Source organism: Apis cerana, linkage group LG14, assembly GCF_029169275.1.
Source record: "Apis cerana isolate GH-2021 linkage group LG14, AcerK_1.0, whole genome shotgun sequence".
NCBI classification, from domain to species: domain Eukaryota; kingdom Metazoa; phylum Arthropoda; class Insecta; order Hymenoptera; family Apidae; genus Apis; species Apis cerana.
Genome location: NC_083865.1, coordinates 11,656,802 through 11,674,024, shown reverse-complemented (window position 1 = coordinate 11,674,024; position 17,223 = coordinate 11,656,802). Strand labels below are relative to the sequence as shown.

The window sequence follows — 17,223 nt, the reverse complement described above, 5'->3', positions numbered from 1 at the left end:
GTATTATCTGAAAATGTGATTTTTTAATCTAGATATTAAATTATATGTTCTATATTTAAATATTAAATATTTAATATTTAAATATAAATTTAAAAAAATATTAAAAAAAAAATATTAAATTTTTATAAATAAAGTTTTTCTTCTTTGTCATTTTGAATGTTCTATATATAATATCATTTTGCAAATAATAAAATAATTAATTGAGCATTGAAAAATTGTACATTAATATATATATATATATGTAAGTACAAATGAAAATCATACCTCACGCGTTATAGCAAAATCTATTTGAAATATTAAATAGGATGCTTAAAAACTAATTTTAATAATAAATATGTTAATATTAATAAGAAGATAAGATTTATTTTTCATGACGTTATCTGATAAAACTTATTTGATGAAGAAATTATTAGATTTATTTTTATTATATGTTGACAATTTTATAAAAATATACAATCATTTCATATCACGATATATATGTATATAAATATTTTGAAATTATAGAGACATCGTGGAATCTAAGTTAAATAGTTTCATTTGCAATACGCATCAATTCCTTTTTCATGTTGTTCAATCTAAAAAAAGAAGAAAAGTTTTTCTCTTTCATGCATCTTCTATTAATTTATAAATGTTCAAGAATAATTTATAAATTTATGAATAATTGAAATATGTTCTATGTATTCGAAATATTTTATACTATTTTTAAAAGATATTTTTCACAAATAAATACATAATATATATAATATATTAATATATTAAATATATAATACATAGAATATATACAATCTAATTGGAAAACGAAAAATGATCTTACGCTTCTGTGCAAAAGGTTTGTCGATCTATGTATCCTGGCATAACTTGAACGGGACAAGGATCATAATAATGTACGCTCAACGTTTTCATAGCAATTTTATAATCGTCCAACGGTAAAAGTTCTGAATCACGAGAGAGAACGTTTCCAAATATCGCATCAACATGCCTTGTACATGAATAAAATGAACATATAATATATATTTTTAAACATGATAATAGTATACGCTATATATTATATATATATGTATATGTATATATATATATATATATATACATATATATATATATATATGTATATATATATATATATATATATATATACATATATATATATATATATATATATATGTGTGTATATTATATGTGTTATATTGTGTATATATATCTTGTATGCATGTACATACCTTTTTGTCCAAAGTAATCGTGGATTTTTAAGTCCCGATCTAAACAATATAAAATCATCTAATAATTCATAAAGATATTGGATAGGATTTGTTGGTTGTTGAACAATAACATGAGAGAGAAGGAAATGAAATATATCGAAAATATTTTTTTTATTCAAATAATCTTGTTCTTTGGATATATTACATGCAACATTATTCTAGAAAATGAAGATAAAATCAGATTTAACGAATTAATAATAATTAAAATAAAATAATATATTATATAATTGTAATTAATAATTTTTTTAGAAAGAAGATCATATATCATGTACCAATGTTTACTTACATTCCAAGTGAATTGAGATTGTTCGCAAGAATGTGATGATAATTTTTTATTTTGTTCTTCTTTTTGAAAATATTTAATATTTTTATTCATATTTCTACCAATAATAATATATAAATTGCAAATATATAAGCATATTTCACATGATTATATATAAAGATTTTATGACGATAAAAACATGTGAAATCTAACATAGAAAATTCGATATTTCTTTTTTCTTTTTATTATTTATATACACGCGATTTGAAAAAAATTACAATATTAAAAATGATTGAAATTAATTTCAACATAAAATTATAAATAAGAAATAGAATAAATTTTTTTTTTATATAAAAATTGGATCAAATAGATGTAATAAAATTTTTAATCAATAAATTAGGCAAAAAAAAAAATAATAGTATTAATCAGATTGTAATTATTTCTTGAACATATAAATTTTTTAAAATATAGACAAGATAAATAATCAGTAAAAGAAAGATAAGGGGTAAAATTGAAAAACTAGCGCTATCTCTTGAGTGAAAAGAACATCTCTTAAAAAAATATTCAAAAGATGGCTCTGATTCGCAATTCTTATTCTATCTTATCTTGTTTTTGAAGAGACTATCTTTGTACAGACGAAAACACATTGGACAAGATAATTGTTTAATAAGTATAATATAAAAAAATATAATATATAAAAATATAAAAAAATTGAGAACTAATTTCTTTCGTTTTAGTTTTATTATTATTTTATAAATACAAATGTGTGTGTGTATATATATGTACGGAATATGTACGTTACTTGAATTTATCGTAGTTGGAGAATATCATTCCAGGATTACATTATACTTCAACTAGGTTACAATATTCTAAAATTTATAAAATTGTATAATATATAATATATATAATAATAATATATATAATATAACATATAAATGTATAATTAAATAATATAAATATAATATTTATTTATATTTATATTTACTTTAAAAATAACAATATCTTCTAATGTATCGTATATCCTTCTTCGTGTCTTAATATGGAATGAAATTCAACCATAATAAGTTATGCTGAAATTACAAATACATGAAATTGCCAATTTTAGAATAAATTGATAATCAATTGGGACTTGCAAATTCTACTTAACTTATATTTTGCTTAGTATATTTTAACGTTTGTTTTATTATCCTTCTTTTGTATAATAAGTTTTTTTTTTATATTAATTTAACTATTTTTTGAAAAGTGAACAATAAAATTTCCGAATGAATTTATATTATTCTTATATGAATTTAAGCTGGTCATAATATTTTTCTTTTTCGTTTGTATTTTGTATTTTGTCGGTATTGTAATATAAATTGAATTATTCAATAAATATAAAATAAAAATCTAATTATGCACTTCATAATTTTAGGAATTGAAACGAGAATATTATCCATCACCTTAATAAAATTTCTACAAAAAATATAATCGTGCTTGCATTTAAAAAGCTTATATTATTTCTTATAAAAAAATGTAATTATGTTCATATATCGTATTATAAATAGAATTGTATTCAAATTTTTAAATTTTAAAAAAGATAAAAAATATTTGTAATAAATTGTAATAATAATAAAAATTAATATTCTAATGCAAAAGATATTTATAAAATTTAAGAAATAAGAATAATTCTTTTTATTTTTTCGTGAATGATCCTTATTTTGATTTTATATTATACTAAGAACGAATGTTTAACATAAAAAAAATTAAAAACTTATTAATCCATCCGTGTTGAAACTATTATTACTAAATTATTAAAATATTTATATTTTGTACTCGGTGAACAAGAATTGATTCGAATTTCGTGTATAATATTTATAATTGTATTTAATTAGTTGTTCTAAAAAATATTTATAATTTTATAAAATAAATACTAAATTTATCAACTGCATGCGATCATAATGATTTGAAAATAAAAATTGAAAAACAAAATTTTTGTTTATATTTTTTTGATTTTTCTATTTTTATCTCATCTGTTAAAAAAAATATTATTATTTTTAAAAAAATTATTGTCAATGTTCATTATTAGAATTAATAACAACATTTTATGGTACAATATCAATTAGCATTAGAAATATTTGAAAATTTTTGCAAATTATTTATAAAAAACATAACAAATCATAAATTATCAATATTATTACTATTATATTTATTTTAATATTTTTAGTAATCAATATCATTATTAAATTACGTAAAAATTATGTAAATATCATACAATTAATAATTCATTTAAAAAAATATAAAAGGACTTGTATTTCAAATACAGAAATTTAAATTTTATTTCTCTTTTTTTTTTAAACATAACTGTAAACTGTTATTATTCATATTGAAAATCCTTTTTTTCTGTTGAAAGTAATTTCAACAATCTTATTTGTTGCAAAAAATCAAATTTTTAAGATAAATATAAATTAAATCTATCCTATTAAAATAAAATAATAATTCAAATCTTATTTTAAAAGATCTAATATGAGATATTGATAAATCAAATACACAAAAAAAACAAGCAAAATAAATTTTTCCTCAATTATCAATTGTATTATGATATAATAAATATTCGCAATAGATTAATAATGAAGCAAAATATAATCATTACAAATTTCGATAACGATATATATTAGCCCGAATTTCAATACATCAAATTATAAATTGAAAAAAAAATTGCAACAATTTGATAGATTGAATATAGATAGATAGATAGTGTAATATAATATTATATTATGTAACATAATATAATACAATACAATATAATGTAATATAACATAATACAATACAACATAATATAATATAATATGAAATAACACAAAAAAATTTTCTGAAAAAGTTGAAAAATTTTACATAATTATATAATATTGTAATATAAGCTCAATTATAGATTACTATAAACTTCATTTAATTAATACGTTATTTTAAGTTTATTTATTTATTATTAAATCAGAAATGAATATCTGCCAATAAAACGCGACCAATCATCATAACTTTCAATTATAGATCGACACTATGTGAATTATAATGTGCATTGATTCATCTTGCCGCTAAATCTTAACGATTTTCTAATTGGCTGAAATGATAAAGTTACTTATTTATTATAGCTGCGCAAAAATTGAAATACAATTTTTATATTTAATTAATTATATTAATCTATTCTTATTATATTCTTATATAATCGAGATTATAAGATTATAAGATTTTAATACATAGAAATAATTTTATGCTTAAGGCTGAAAACATTTCTTATAATTCAATTTATTCTTATAATTTTTATATTCTTATAATATATTATTTACAGGAAACTGACGATTCGCATACGCTCGATATATTCTGATTTTTTGAATTGTTGAATGATATTTCCTTTTCAATTTGTAATTCGATGTATCGAAATCGCTACATGATATATTATTCCATGTGTTATTCCGTAATACTTGTTCGTTACTTTTTTTATTTTTTTTATTAATATTTCATTAATATACTTCTATTCGATGCATCAGTTCATTTTAATATTTATATTTGAATATTAATATAATTAATAATTCTTCGAGTAAAAATTTATTCTCTTCTTTTTTTTTATTCTTTTGATTTGTTTGATCATCAAACAAATCATCAAACAATTATCATTAATCATCTCGTATTATGAACTCCTAGAAATAAACTAGAATGTGCTCTAAACTCTCATTATCATTTTAATATCATTTTTAATGTTATTAGCATAAAATAAGATTTAGCATAAAATAAGATTATATATATCATGAAATTCAAATTAAATGTTTTTGAAATTACTATTTAATTTTAAATTATTTTAAATTATTATATAATTATATAATAAGAAGTAATAATTATTTTTATATTCTTTGAAAATTACAAATAAAACTTTTATTTTAAATAAAACATTTTTAAATAAAAAATCTGGAAAAATATAATCATTATAAAATTTATTTTTATTATTATATTATATTTTATCTTGTTTGTCTTAATTCTTTATGTAATCATATGAATTTTGTATATAAATAATTTTAAATTTCAAGAAATAAAATAATATTATGTTATATTATTGATTATATTATATGATTTTATTATATTATATTTATATATTTCTACTTTCACAAATCTTGATAATTAGATCAAATATAATTCTAAACTCATTTTAATTTATAGAGGAGTAACGAAATGATTTTTTTACATAACCATTTTTTCAAAACATACACAAATTCCTACAATGATAATGATGTTCTGTAATAAAATGATGTTCTGTACCTTGTCATGTCTATCTTATATCGTCTATAGTCTTTAATATAGGATATAACGCTGATAATTAGCTTTCCCTTACTTTCTTTTTCTATATTTTTTTTTTAAATATAATAAAAATATAAAAAGATATAAATATAAGATATAATAAAAATGGCTTTGATTCTTTAATTTTTATCTTATATTTATTATTTTTTTTTATTATTTATTTTCCTTGTATATAATTTTTTTACAAAATTTATACACTCAAAAGACAATATTACAATAATACAACATCTAATTATTTTTATATGTTTTTTTCGTCTAATTTTTAAAAATTTTAATAGAGCTTCTGATTGATATTTTTATATATCATATATATATACTATATACTATACTATACTATATACTATATATATAATATATATATAATATATATATATATATTACACTTTAATATGTCGCAGAGAATATATTAATAATAATTTTTTATGTAATATTTGATTTTAATGAAATAGAAATAAAATGAAGAAACAATGGAATTCATTCGATACTATATTTCATTAAAGATTAAAAAGTGTACCGAAAATATGTATACATAATTGAAAATGATATGATGTTAAGATAGAAAAAAAAGAAAGAAATAATTTGATGATGCTGCGTGATTCTTATAATTTTCCTTTGTTTTCATAAAATAACAAATGAGGGTGAGTGTCAGTTTTCACACCCGCGACTCGGCAAGATCTCTTTCGAGAATGTAAAAAAAGGATAGAATGCGAAACCGGTTCCTATCTTTGTATAGGTGCCTGCCTTCGCACCTCACTATCATCCTTCACATCTTTAAATAAAGACTAAATGCATTAGGATTATAGATAGCAAATAAATATTTATTTTACTATAAAAAAAATATTATTTATGTTAACAATATTTAATTTTCTATATTGAATATTAATCGAACTTTCCTTTTGTAATTTATAATTTTAAATATATAATATTTTTTTATTAATAAAATTTATTAATAAATTAATAGTAAATTAATAATTAAACAGATTAAGATTAAATTGATAATATAAACTAATTTATCATGACAAAATTCATTCATTTTTAACAATCATTGTCACATTTTATATTGCATAATTAAAATTGAAGACAATTAATTTTTCTATTGAAAAAAAACTGACAAATATAAAATCAGATAAAATATATAAATTAGGATCATTTCAAAGAAAACAGCATATCGACAATTCTAATTATAAAACATTATTTTCAGTGAGATATATGGTCTCTGAAAAAATTAAAAAGAATTAATTTATTTATTTATTTATAATTGATTAAAAAAATAAATTGGGAATAAAAATAAAGTGATCGATTGTGCAAAGTAGCAATATATAAATCCATATATATATATATATATATATATATATATATATATATATATATATATATATATAACCAAAACGAAATATTCAGTGATTCTTTTATTGTTTGTTCTTTGATTCGTAATAATCTATACCTTGTAAATATTGATCGGCAAATTTTTTTTGATGGATGGCTTAGATATATGTTAGATTTGACTTTTAGAAATAAGAATAAATTTAAATAATAAATATTATTATTCTTAACAAACACATTAAATTCACACGATTAAAAAACAAAAAACAATAATTCAATTTGCAACAAACTCATTCCTTTTTCAATATTATAATTATTTTTTCTTATCCTATTTATTATGATTTACTATTCAAGTATAAAATTATTAATAAAATATTTTTATTATTAATTATAATCATAATTGCATATTATGATTATTATCAACATCATTGATGTTATTTTAATCATTCATTTATTTGTTAAAGTGAGTAAAATGAACAAAAATACTATTTATAATAAACTTATTATATATATATATATATATATATATGTTTTAATTTCAAAATCATCCATTAAACTCAAAAATTTTTAATTGATATGAATCTATATAAATATATAAAATATAAATCAATAATATTAATATTTTTATTAATATTCATAATATATTATTTCGCAAAGATTCTTTTGAATTTATTTACACTTGTTAATTATTTATAATGAGATTGTGTATCGATTATTATAATGATTAATCAATTATTATAATAATGAATTGTATATCGATTATTATAATGATTATAATTGTTGACTTATTATGGAAAATCTAGAATTTAATAATTTAACATCACTATATTGTGATTATTTATATTATTTATATATACATATACATTTATATATACATAAATATTCAAGAAGACAAGCATTGTTCGGTCGGAAAGATTCAATGAGTTGATAAATTAATAAATTGATCAATAAAGCTGATGATTTCTAACTCATTGTACTCTATATTTCATAGTATATATATATATGTATATATGATATTACGATATCTACTTAGCCTCTTTATCTTATCCATATAGTTTTTCTTGAGCAAGCACATTTATGGTGCTTTGATCAAACTCATTCTCAGTTCTTTGCGCTTGTACACGATATAATACCGCTTTTACGTATATCTTTTATTATACGTATATGTATATATGTAAATATATATATATATATATGTGTATATAAATATACACATAAATTATCTGAGTAGTATACAAATGTTAAGTATAACATATAATTTCAATCGCTTTTATTTCTATCTATATATATTATCATAAACCTGTTAATCTTATTTTTGAATCTCCTTTGTAAATATTATTTTTATAATCTTATTCATTTACAATTCTTACTTTATATAGTATGTAATTTTCATTATTTTGTGATATATATAATAAATAATCAATCATACATATATATATATATATATATATATATATATATATATATATATATATACATATATAAAGAAGTAGAATCATATAATAGAGATAATTTATATTTGAAATCCATAGGAAATACATATATATTTCGATATTTTCCATATTTTTAAAACAGTATCATTTTGAATAGGAATGTATTATATTATTATAGATATATATATATATATATATATTTAATATTTAATATTAGATAATATTAGATAATTTAATATTTATTTTTGATATATATATATATATATATATATAAATATATATGGCATAAAATATTGAAAATATTGCATGTACAATGTTTTCCTATCATTTTAGATGCTGTTATAAGTATGAATACATTACTTTTCAAATATAAAATATATCTCTTTTTCTTTTTCTTTTTCCTTTCAATTTTTTTCACACAAATTTTATTAATATATTAATAGATCGATATTTACATAAATTATGTGTTTATGCATACAAATGAATTTTATAGACAATATAAATGAATTTTCAGAATCCTTATTTGTGTATATTTTAAATATATTATATTTTATTTTAAATACAATATATATGAAGTATATTTTAAATATTATAATTTTATCATAAAATAAATAAAATTCTATTATTAAATTTCATCAATAAAAATTTATATTAATTATACAATACTTAATATAATATATTAAATATTTATAACTATAATATATAATATTATATATTTTATTTTATTATCGAAATAATATTTTTGTTTGCAAATTTGAAAATTTATAAAAATTTATGAAATATTATCAATTTTTTTAAAAACTTATATTACATCTATACGGATATGATATATGAATGGTTTTTTGAATAATGTTTACAGTCTCTAATTTTAATTGTTCTTTTATAATAATTAATCAATGACAAAAAAATTATAAATACAGATTTTTATTAGTGTAAAATACATAAATTACACACCTTTTTAATAGATTATTGTTCATTCGTTACTTTAAATTTTTTCTTCGAAGTATCAGAACTATAAACATGTAATCGACGAAAAGAAAAAGAAGAATGAATAAGAAGAAACATCTTTGAAACTACATTCGTCGCGGCATAACGGCGCCCATAGGGCGCCGTCGCATGCTCCCTACTAGTTGCAATGACAATACAGGTACGTAACTTTAAATATGAAATATTAATAATTATATTGCAAAAAATTTATAATATTATTTCAAAAGTATAAAGAATAACATAAAAATAAGATTATAATAAGATTATAATGTATAATAAGATTTAATGATATAATAAAAAAATTAATTAAACAAGATATTGAATAAAATATATACAAATATATATTTTGGTCAATAAGTAATTTTTGGTGCAATATATATTAATTTTAAATGATCAAATAAAAAATAAATTAACTATTAATTTTTTAAAATGTAAATTATTACATTTTTATAACGATAAAAAAGTATATCATTAAAACTGAAAACAAGATATATTGGCTCGTACTTACATATGATAGTATGTAACATATGATAGAATGATTTGAGCGTTATATCGATATTTATAATTTTCATTGATTAATTGTATTTTGTACTTCATATTTATTCCAACTCATATTTCTTTTAATTCAATTATTACTACTCGATCATATTAAAGATATTTCCGGGTAACGAGAATTAAAGATACACTGCTGATATATGGATATATATCTTTGTTTCTTTCTTTTAGGTAAACTCAAATAGTTGTCTTTGTTTAATAACCGAACTGCTACGATCAGCTCTCCAATGAGCTGTCAGTTCTTTAGAGAACCAACCGTAGAATGACGGAAAAAGCCGAAGCTGATCAGCCTGCGCTTTGCGACCGACGCGTCTCGCCCTACGTCACAGTGAAGTATGTGCTCTCGGATGTAGAAAATGGCTGCGCTCTTTGCTACCCCAGGTCGGTGCGGATGTAAATACGGCCTGTGGATCAGCTTAGGAGTGTTTATCGCGAAATTTATTTATGGTGAGTATAATTGTGAATCATTTTACAATTGTATATACAAGATGTGTTAAATAAAAAGTTACAGTGTGTGCAATGTACCAAAGGATTGATCTGATGCGGATTCCCGACATGAAAACGATTAACGTATGCTATTGTTAACCATTCCTCACCTTTTACTATACAAATATGTATATAATTTTGTACTCTCTGTTCTGCCTGTCCTTTTTCCCTGGATCTCCCGCCCTTCTCTCTTTTCCTCCATCTCCTCTTCCTCCTTCTCCACCTCCTCTTTCCTCCCTTCTTTCCTCCTCCTCCTCCTTCCTCCCTTCTTTTCTCCCTTCTTTCCTCCCCACTAATCTTACACATTCACTCATTCTTGATTTGATTAATGTTGTTTCAGCACTACTTTTTCTTCTAACATATTGACAACAAACACATGAGTTGCTTTTGAATGTTTTGCAAAAGGTCATATTATGATTTCAATCTAATCTTGTTTTTAAAAAATTTTCTTAAACGAAAATAAAATAAATTATGATTTAGTGCTTCCGCGATATATTATAATTTTTTTCAAATGCATTTATGTATATGTTTTACGTCTATAGCTCATTTATAAATTTTCATAAACAATTCGAACTTTCGATGTACAAGTACAGTTGTAATTTACTATGCAATAAGTATATTTTTATAAAAGAAGTCTCTTATACCAAAGAGAATAGTGTATATTCTTTCTTATCCTTGATTCAAAGAAGAGAACAGGCTGAAAAAGAATGAGAAATGAGAAAAAAAAGGTTAGGCGTTAAGGTTAAGAACTGAAATATCAACGATGTTGTTTCGTCGCTTTTGTAACTCTGAAATTCCCTTCGCAGTGCCTCGATCTTTTTTTGCTTTATTTTTCTCTTTTTTACATTACTCATCCTATATTTGAATAGTTATTAATTTGATTTGCTTTGCTGTAATAGTTGTCTGTTTATCCGCAATTTTTTTTTCAAATTAATATTAATAAATATCATTTCATCATATTTTTAAAATTACATAATTCAATTTCAAAATTCATTTATTTTTATAAGAAATAAATTGGTAAATCAAAATATTTGTTGACATATTCGTTTGACATTTTGTAATCTACGTTAGCTCTTAATATATAAAATATTCCATTATATCATTTTTCTGTAATTTGTATCATTAATGTTAGCATTATTTTTTCTAATCATATAGATATATATATATATATATATATATATATACATAGACAAGAAATTCCCGAAATCATGGTCCAAACAGTCGAGTGAAAATTTTACATACAAAAATAAATTGATTAAAAATAATAAGAATCCATTTCTTTCTTTATATATTTATATAAAAGAATGTACAATTTCATAAATAATTTTATTAATAAAATAAAATATTTGTCTTCACATTTTTTATGTCAATTATTGTAATTATTTTTTTATGAAATATATTATGTAAACTTAGTCTTAATTAATTTAGTGATATCATTAATATTAAATTTATATTTGCATTGGTAATAAGTTCTTCATGAAAAAAATATCATCTTTTTTAATAATAAGATCAAAAATTATTTTTAATTAAAAATTTTAATTCATTTTAATTTTTTCAATTGTTTCTTTGAATTACATTATATATAATATAATTATTTAAATAATTTGTTTTCGATTGAAATATAATACTCATTAGAAGTCTGCATCATCATATAATGTGTGTACGTGCGGGGTGTGTTGTGTGCGTGCGAGTGTGTGTGCGCATAAATATGTAAATATGTCACGTGCAATCTCTCTATAAAAAAAAAAATCTACAAAATTTTTTGATATTATTCAGATATTAATAATATCATAATTTATTATAAATTAATAAATTTTTTAGATTTAATTAAAATTGTTTTTTATTTTTATTTTCTATTTTATTTTGTTTATACTCAATGCTATAAATATTATAACATATTATAGGGATAAGTTTTTAATAAATTTTAAATAAGAAGTAAATTTAAATAAAATTTTCTAAATTTAAATGGAAAATTTTATTTTATTTAAGTTTCTAGTACTAATCGATTTTCATGCTATCTACTGTATATTTTAATAAGATTACATATAAATATTAATTATATAATAAAACTTAATAAAGAAACATATATGCATATATATATATATATATATATATAAATGAAAGAAACTTGTTCTAGTCGATTCGATTGAATGAAAAGTTATAATTCAATTTAATTTTTTACTCTCCCATTCTGAACTACATCAAAAAATATCTTATTAATAATGTCTTTTTTTCATTTATTCATTGATCATCAAGTTCTTCGTTTATTATTTTTATTGTTACCAGATAAACAAGGATAGAAGAAAAACGTGATCGCACTTGGAAACTATTGTAAAGTATGTATTATCACTTTTGGATGTTATCGGATAAACAGACATCACTGATTTCTTTATATAATGGAATCTATATGGCATTTGCCATAGATTAAAAAGTAGAAAAAGACACATGATTAATTTTAGAAAGCAAAAAATTGTCATGTATTTTTACATTTTATTAAGATTACATCTATATTTGATTTTTTCAAATTTATGTTTAAAATAATGGAATTAATATAAAAAATGAAAAGCACTCGATCATTGATACACAAAAAAAATTTTTTATAAGATGCATTACATATTTATTTTTACCCATCAGTAATATTATGTATTTTTATAAAGTATAAAACATTGTTAAATTTACCACTGTACCAAATTATTTTTATTAGTATTTAAATTATTTTTAATTTTTATGTTATATTAGCAATATTTTCTTTATGAGTATCATTTTTCCAATAAATTTAATTATTTGTGTTTAAAATATTAATATATATATTTTTAAAAATATCATTTCTTCTTTTTTTAAAATTTCATCTTTTGTCTTTCTTATTTTAATACAATAAATTGACAAAGAAAAGAATAAACATTATTTACATATATACATAATATATAGATATATGTTTGCATAATATTTAATCAGATTATTCTAAAAGATATTGCAAAAGATATGTTGATTTTATTTATTATAAAAATTGATGATGTAATTATTCTAGTAATAGAACTAAGTGATTATTCTTTTATACGATACATTGTTATTTATAAATTAAAATTCATCCTTTCTTTTTTTTTTTATCATTTTTATGAAAATATATTTTAACGTATGTGTATACATATTTAAATTAATTGAACTATATTATATTTTATCTTTATCAAATTTTATAATATGAATGCAAAAAATATAATAATAATAATCATTATAATTATATATATAATATGCATTTAGTTATTATTTATATATATTTTAACATATTTTAATGTGTATATTAATTAAATAATTAAGTTTTATTATCTTGTCTTCATTAAGTTTCATATGTATGAATATAAAAGATATAATAATAACTATTATGATATTAAATAGTTTGTTTTGCTTATTTATTAACTACTTTATATGTAATAGTGAATTAAATTCATTTTTTTTACTTTTCAGCATTGGGAATTACTTGCTATTGTGAAGGACATTGTCCAGATGATCGACAAAATGGAACTTGCGAAGGGAGACCTGGTGGTCATTGTTTCAGCGCGGTAGAAGAAGTTTGGGATGCAGAATCAGAAGAATTTGTGCCAGAATGGTCATTTGGCTGTTTACCACCAGATGAGCAAGGTTTCATGCAATGCAAAGGATATCTTGTGCCACATTTACAAGGAAAAAATATAATATGTTGTAATAAGAGTGCATTATGTAACAAAGATTTATATCCTGATTATAAACCTAGAACTACAACAGTACCTAATCCTATGGCTATAGCATCGGGTGCACCACTTATAATATTGACTACCATTTTGTCTATATGCTTAATGGTAATTTCAATAGCTATGGTAATCATATATCATAGATACAGAAGAAAAGAAAGAGGACCTTGCTTAGTGCCTTCTCAAGGAACACTTAAAGACTTTATTGATCAGAGTAGTGGTTCTGGATCAGGATTACCTCTTTTAGTACAGCGAACTATAGCTAAACAATTAGCCTTATCTCAATGTGTTGGGAAGGGACGATATGGTGAAGTATGGCTTGCAAGATGGAGAGGGGAAAAAGTGGCAGTGAAAGTATTTTTTACATTAGAAGAAGCATCTTGGTTTAGAGAAACTGAAATTTATCAGACAGTTTTAATGAGACATGATAATATCTTGGGTTTCATCGCAGCTGATATTAAAGGCACAGGATCTTGGACACAAATGTTACTAATTACAGATTATCATGAAAGAGGCTCGTTATATGATTATCTACAAACTACTGTTCTAGATTATCCTAGCCTTTTAGCAATATGTCTTTCAATTGCTTCTGGTATTGCTCATCTTCATACAGAGATTTTTGGTACACGAGGGAAGCCTGCTATAGCTCATAGAGATATTAAGAGTAGAAATATTTTAGTAAAAAAGAATGGTGAATGTGCAATTGCAGACTTTGGTTTAGCAGTTAGATATATTAGGTAAATATATGTAAATTAAATGAAATAATTATGATTATAAAAAAATGCGTGTAAATATTTCATTTACAATACAAAAAAATAAAATAATTGCACTTGCATTATTATATGATTGTAACATTGACAAATTATATGATTGTAACATATTATTTTTAGTGAAAGCGGAGAAATTGACATTGCACCCAATACACGAGTGGGTACGCGCCGATACATGGCTCCAGAAGTTTTAGATGAAACTTTAAACACATCTTCTTTTGACGCTTTCAAAATGGCAGATATGTATTCTGTTGGTCTCGTACTTTGGGAAACTTGTAGAAGATGCATCACAGGTGGCAAAAATTCTATAGTGGAACCATATGCTTTACCATACCAAGATGTTGTTCCAAGTGATCCAGATTTTGAAGATATGCGGTTAGCAGTTTGTGTAAAACGATTACGTCCAATAATACCAGCACGATGGGAAAATGATTCAGTAAATATGAAATTAATCATATTTATAAATGAAAATATTCTGATAAAATAATTATATTAAAATTAGATATTTGTTTTTTTTGTTATAGATTCTATTTGCGCTGAGTAAGCTTATAGCTGAATGTTGGCATGCAAATCCAGCCGTTCGTTTAACAGCGCTGCGCGTGAAAAAGACAATATCAAAATTACATATTGATAATGCTATTAAAATCGTATAACATTTGACGATATTCGTTGAATGTATTCTATCTTATCGTTAGTAGCTAAAAAATAATTTCTTCCCTTGTAAATAACCCGGTGTATATAGATTTATTGACAGACTGCAAGCCTGAAGACTGAATAATAAGATTTAAAAATACGTAAATACGTATGTATGTGCGAATGTACTGTGATCAAATCAATCATGACTGGAAAAGAAAGAAATTATGAATGAATGTGTATATCTTTATTGTTATAAGTAAATGCGATGAATGATAATGTTTTAATGTGTTTTATTATGTTATTTTAAAATTTGAATATGTAACCAATGATGGCCACTACTTAGAAAAAATAACTTTTATTTTCTTTCAAAATTTAAAAAAAATAATAAAAATACAAATATTCTAATCTCTAAATACGTATAAACATGAAATGGAGATATTTAAAATGAAATTAATTGTAAAAATTTATTTTAAAAAAACGCAAAAATCATTTTATTACCATTTAAATTTATCATATCCATCCAATATTATAAATTTATATATATTAAAGTTCCACCATTAACAGAATTATGTTAATCTTTATACATATATTACTTAAAATATCTTTGAAATGAAAAATACAATACAATAATTGTATAAAATAATTTTAATTGCAAAAATTGAGATGTCTTGCAGGATGTATGGAATTTTATGTTGTTTATAAATATAGCTCTATAAATTTAATTTTTACCATAATGATATATTAAATATATATTGATTGTAAAATATAAATATGTGAAATATTCTTGTATGTCAGAATGTTTCGTATTACGAGATAAACTTTATTAATATTCAATATTCATAGATTTCTTCAGTATACTTAATTATTCAGTATACTTATTAAATTCTATAGTTTTGAAAATAGGAAAATTTTCTTAATTTTTCTTTTTTATTAATACTTTTTATATCAGAAAAATATTAATTCTCTTTTATAAATACTTTTTCTTTATATAATTCTGTATTATCTATGTTTATCATAAAAAATATTAAATATAATATATAATTAATAAATTAAATATATAATTTTGTTTAAGAATAATTAAAATTATATTAATTTTTAAATCCATGTTTTATTAATACAATTTTATATCTGAGAGAATTTTATATAATATAATTATAATTTAATATTATATAAATATAAATATTTAAATATTTTGCTGAAAATATAATCGATCTGGTCGAGTTTGATAATAATGATTTAAATTTCATTAAAATAATGAAATTTAAAAATATATTTTAGAAAAATTTTCAGTATGAATTGTCAAAAAATAATTGTGGATAAGCTCTGAATATCAATTTTAGATTGTTCCTTTCTCTCTCTCTCTCTATATATATATATATATATATATTATATGTTACATAATAGAAATCATTTTTTAGTGATTTTTTAAAGAAAATAAATTATAATTACATTAAATTTAAATTAAAT

The 17,223-nt window shown here is 20.7% G+C and overlaps 3 protein-coding genes and 1 long non-coding RNA gene across 5 annotated transcripts in view; 2 read left to right on the top strand and 2 right to left on the bottom strand.

Moving 5' to 3' along the window:
• The window catches only part of LOC133667295 (baculoviral IAP repeat-containing protein 5), a 38,906-nt gene extending 23,357 nt beyond the window's left edge, over window positions 1-15,549 (top strand). Inside the window, exon 4 of the mRNA XM_062085110.1 lies at window positions 15,270-15,549. Coding sequence (XP_061941094.1) covers window positions 15,270-15,314 — 45 coding nt within the window. The 3' untranslated portion in view covers window positions 15,315-15,549. The remainder of the gene's footprint in view (window positions 1-15,269) is intronic.
• LOC133667294 (uncharacterized) lies at window positions 342-1,632 on the bottom strand. The gene is made up of 4 exons (XM_062085108.1): window positions 1,543-1,632; window positions 1,218-1,414; window positions 815-979; window positions 342-575 (listed from the first exon to the last, which is right to left on the bottom strand). Exons 1-4 carry the CDS (start codon window positions 1,630-1,632, stop codon window positions 524-526), a joined length of 504 nt encoding a protein of 167 aa, XP_061941092.1. The 3' UTR covers window positions 342-523.
• On the bottom strand, window positions 8,981-10,903 carry LOC133667297 (uncharacterized). Its single transcript, XR_009832667.1, has 2 exons — window positions 10,736-10,903; window positions 8,981-10,543 (listed from the first exon to the last, which is right to left on the bottom strand). It is a non-coding gene; the product is annotated as an uncharacterized LOC133667297 (long non-coding RNA).
• Window positions 10,444-16,035, top strand: LOC107994622 (bone morphogenetic protein receptor type-1B). Of its 2 annotated transcripts, none has more exons than XM_017051620.3 (4): window positions 10,444-10,586; window positions 14,088-15,087; window positions 15,241-15,556; window positions 15,645-16,035. In XM_017051620.3, the coding sequence occupies exons 1-4, from the start codon at window positions 10,496-10,498 to the stop codon at window positions 15,771-15,773; spliced, it is 1,536 nt and encodes a 511-aa protein (XP_016907109.1). In that variant the 5' UTR covers window positions 10,444-10,495; the 3' UTR covers window positions 15,774-16,035. The 2 variants fall into 2 exon arrangements, with proteins under 2 accessions (XP_016907109.1, XP_061941086.1); XM_062085102.1 differs by lacking the exon at window positions 10,444-10,586 and adding an exon at window positions 12,944-12,961.
• Window positions 16,036-17,223: the final 1,188 nt, after the last annotated feature.

What these genes read in the sequence shown, in the direction of transcription:
- LOC133667294 (XM_062085108.1), bottom strand. Translation starts at nt 1,632, where the DNA reads ATGAATAAAAATATTAAATATTTTCAAAAAGAAGAACAAAATAAAAAA. An exon ending in AATCTCAATTCACTTGGAAT is followed by an intron (nt 1,415 to 1,542) that starts GTAAGTAAACAT and finishes TTCATTTTCTAG; the next exon opens with AATAATGTTGCATGTAATAT. An exon ending in CAAACCTTTTGCACAGAAGC is followed by an intron (nt 576 to 814) that starts GTAAGATCATTT and finishes TTCTTTTTTTAG; the next exon opens with ATTGAACAACATGAAAAAGG.
- LOC107994622 (XM_017051620.3), top strand. Translation starts at nt 10,496, where the DNA reads ATGGCTGCGCTCTTTGCTACCCCAGGTCGGTGCGGATGTAAATACGGC. An exon ending in TATCGCGAAATTTATTTATG is followed by an intron (nt 10,587 to 14,087) that starts GTGAGTATAATT and finishes TTTACTTTTCAG; the next exon opens with CATTGGGAATTACTTGCTAT. An exon ending in TTAGCAGTTAGATATATTAG is followed by an intron (nt 15,088 to 15,240) that starts GTAAATATATGT and finishes TATTATTTTTAG; the next exon opens with TGAAAGCGGAGAAATTGACA.